General features: G+C 32.8%; 1 protein-coding gene across 6 annotated transcripts in view; it reads left to right on the plus strand.

The window, feature by feature from the left end:
• Positions 1-3,764, plus strand: part of Nox (NADPH oxidase) — a 29,917-nt gene that overhangs the window by 22,329 nt on the left and 3,824 nt on the right. For all 6 annotated transcript variants that reach the window (XM_017621026.1, XM_017621028.1, XM_017621024.1 and 3 more), the window contains 3 exons: positions 1,420-1,634; positions 1,702-1,740; positions 2,053-2,123. In XM_017621026.1, the coding sequence (XP_017476515.1) occupies positions 1,420-1,634; positions 1,702-1,740; positions 2,053-2,123 (325 nt within the window). The remainder of the gene's footprint in view (positions 1-1,419; positions 1,635-1,701; positions 1,741-2,052; positions 2,124-3,764) is intronic.

Genomic DNA, 3,764 nt, shown 5'->3' on the forward strand with positions numbered 1-3,764 from the left:
GACTGTCCTACGCATTTTTTTCCATATAAAAAATTTTCAGATTTTTTTTAATTCATTAATTTTTTTTTTTTTTTAATTAATTCATTTTAGAAATTCGTGTTAAAAAGGTTTGCGATTTTGCTGAAACTTTGCAGATTTTTCTTAATTTTTGCCATATTTAAAACAAAATTAACAAAAATATTTTAGCATATAAAACATTGGGAATATTAACATACGCTCAATTTTGGGAGTAACAGTATGTACGTATGAGGAGAGGACCAGCGCGAAAGTTCTCAAGAAGAACAGAATGAGAACGAAACTTTCGGGAACGTTTTCAATGAGAACAAATTAAGAACGAAAGTATCGAGAACGTTTTCAAGGAGGATCAAATAAGAACAAAAGTTTGGGGAACATTCTGCTAGAGAACAAAAGTTTTGAGAACTTAACGTTCAGAATGAGAGGGGCGTCTACGTGTTGGGATAATAAATCATTTCAGTGAGAACCACGATTGTGAATTCTAAGCGAAAGGAAAGCTGAATCATTTCAACTTGCAGATCATTTATCCACTTATGGAACAATTTTTCAATTTCCGTGCCCGTAAAGTTCGTATCTTAAGTCTTTTGTTTGGCCTTATTTGCATAGTTATCTTTCAGTTCTTTTTTGGTTAATTTTAATATTCAAACATTTCTAACTAATGGAACGCTCTCTTTCTTAGTGAATAGTTCAGGGCAGATTTGTTCCCCTTTCGTTCTCTGTCAGAAAGTTCCTCAGACTTCAGTTGCCAAATGGTTCTTTGAGAGAAAGTTCCTGAGACTTTTTTTCACATTTTGTTATTGGCCAAAACGTTCCGGAAACTTTTGTTCCTATTTGGTTCTCTTAGAAATGCTCCCCAAAGTGTTCTTTGCCATTTGTTGTCTTTGGGAATATTCCACAGAGTTTTGTCCTTATATAATTCCCATTGAGAACGTTCTCGACAGTTTTCTTCGCATTTCGGATTTGGTTTAGAAGCGTTCTTGGGAACAAAACCACGAGAATGACATTTAGTTTCGATCAAACCATTTGTTCTCGGTCCCTGTAAGAGTATGAGAAGTGATGAAAAACCAACAACAATTAAGTTTTTTGTTCAAATTTAATAAAAAAAAGTTCTACTATTTATGGAAATTTTCATGTCAACCGAATTATGACTGCGATTAAAATTTGGTTTCTAAATTTCTCCTTTATTCCGCCGATAAAATTTTCCAACATTTTTATGCAGATCTTTTAAGCTTAAATATAAGGTGATGCACCCTAATATACATATGTGCGGTTCCCTGCGGTTTTTCATCATTCCTCATCCTCTCCTCAATGGTTTATTTAATTTATAAAAAAAACCCTTTTGCCTAATGTGCATACATAAATGCATGCCATTTACATATCTAACATCTAAATCGCCTTTTTCAGTTTACGAGCACTTGGCCGTTCGGAATCGGAACGTTCTTTTGACGAATCGCGTGTTAGACGAGCGCGTCTACAAAGTGTTGGCCTAGCTTATTTGAGTCCACAAAACAAATCACTCGCACAGAGTTTTCGTTACATGCGCAACAAGCCGACAATAATTGCTTTTAAAACACCAAGCTTGGAAGAATCAGAACCAGATTTTACCGCAAATTCAGCAGGTACATATAAATTTTACAAAAGATGGTTACATTTGTTTACCTATCAAAAATGTTTCTTTCATTACAGCTAATGTGGACACGTATAGAGAACTTGAAGAGGGAAAAGGTAAGAACATGTTCGAAATTTAATTTTCATATTAAGTTTAGTACTGGTTCAGTATCTGCGCTTATGTAAATTTGTATAAAATTTTATTTAAGGAATAACTCGAAAAGTTGCAAAACTTTAATAATATTTAATTAAAAGTTTCGAGGTTTTCGAATTTTTCCAGTGTCCTTTCTTTCTTTTAATTTTTGTACATCGAGTTTATTTCTGAAAATTCAATAACATCAAATAAACTATGTATATTTAGTATATAGTATATGTACATGCAATAAGCGAGTCCGCAAATCTCTAAGTTCATCTTTAAATTTCGTTTAGGTAATGGAGTTGCTAAGCCTGGCGATACAGCAATTGATGTCACAGATTCTACGGTATCAAAGCCGTTAGAAGTAAGTAATAAAAAAAAGAGAAATTCCAAAAAGTTATTATAGATGTAGACTAAATACATATCGTTACCTTAAATCACAAAGGCGCTAACTAACAAATTTTTTTATTTTACTGGAGAAGAAAAAAAAACATTATAAATAAAAGCGGTTTAAAATCAAATCATGCATACGTATTTTAAAAAGTGGCATTTTAAAAAGTTTTTTTGGTACTAACACTTTAAAATTTTTGGTGTAGGTGTATTTTAATATATCCTACAAAAATCTGCGAAAAAAGCAGTTTCGGCCTTTGTGAAGTAAGGTACATATAGATATTATTGCACCCTCAAGCTAATCATAAAATGTTGGTCCATTAGTAAATTCTGATAAGTGAGCTGGGCCGACTTTCTACATACACTTTTTTATTTAAACCATTTTCCATTGTTTCTACGTATAATGGAAACTTAAGCATGCATCAACATTTTTCATACTTTTTTTTATAAAAATTTTAGTAACTCTTAACCGATTTACATTTCCTAGATACACATCTCGAAAAAATTTTCTCTCCCACCATTCATTGCCTTAAATATAGTCTCTTCAATTTCTACGAATTAAAATTAAAAAAAAAAAANATTTAACCTTTTTGTTGTCAAATTGGAATAAGTTTTCAAAGAAGGACGAAATCTTCTAAATGCGTTAAAAATTCTTATCACAAAAAAGGGCTCCATAGGCATCCATAGTTTCTTAAAACTGGTTTACGGATCATATTGCATAAAAAATTCATTGATTAGAACATGCTGGCAGAATTTAAAAAAAAAAAAACTTTAATATATGTATGTATGTACATTAGACCGTACCACCTTACAAGTAAAGAAAAAAAGGTCGTAATTTCGAAAAAAAAAAATTCGGTGATAACTACATTCGACAATTAAATTTTTTTAAATAGTTCTACTGGAATAATCAAATTACTTCCCTTGGCGAATCTGTAATAAGGTGACCCCTTTAGGCTCAGGGGTGTAAGACGAACTTTTTTTCCGGTACAGTTTAATGTGCATCTTACATCTATGTACATTAGGGTGGTCAAAAAAGTAAAATCGGAAATCCCGATAAAACCCGCAAATTAATAAAATCTTCCTTAAAAATGTTGTACTATATAAGCACTTTGTTATGTTTTATTGAGACGAAACGAACAGCAAAGCAAAACGAAATAATCGGAAGATGACAGATCTTTCATTGCTTTTTTTTTTTTATTTCTTAGTGATAGATGTCGGAACCCACAGGACCCGAGGTACAATTCTGAAAAACTTGGAGTCAGGCGGGTTCGGGACTTATAAATAGAATTTCGGGATGGGCGGGATCGGAATTTATTTCGATCAGAGTTCGAACTACTGCCTTTCCAAAACATTTTTCTGGTCCTTAATCAAGCACCAGCTTTGGGAAAAAAGCGATTCCGCAAGGAATGTTAAGGATTAAAAGAAACAACTCCTGTTACACCTTGCTATACATGAGCATGAAAATCGCCCACTACCCTTCGGTTTTGATCTCCGAGGTTAGTGAGACAATGGGTATACTACATACATACATATATGTTTAAAGGGCGTTTAACCAAGACAAGACGGGTTGATCAGTCGTCAACTTAAACGGAAGGAAAGTTGAGAAGGGTAATAA

Source organism: Rhagoletis zephyria, unplaced genomic scaffold (assembly GCF_001687245.7).
Source record: "Rhagoletis zephyria isolate East Lansing unplaced genomic scaffold, Rhagoletis_zephyria_1.1 Rzeph_scaffold_02322, whole genome shotgun sequence".
Taxonomy (NCBI): Eukaryota; Metazoa; Arthropoda; class Insecta; order Diptera; family Tephritidae; genus Rhagoletis; species Rhagoletis zephyria.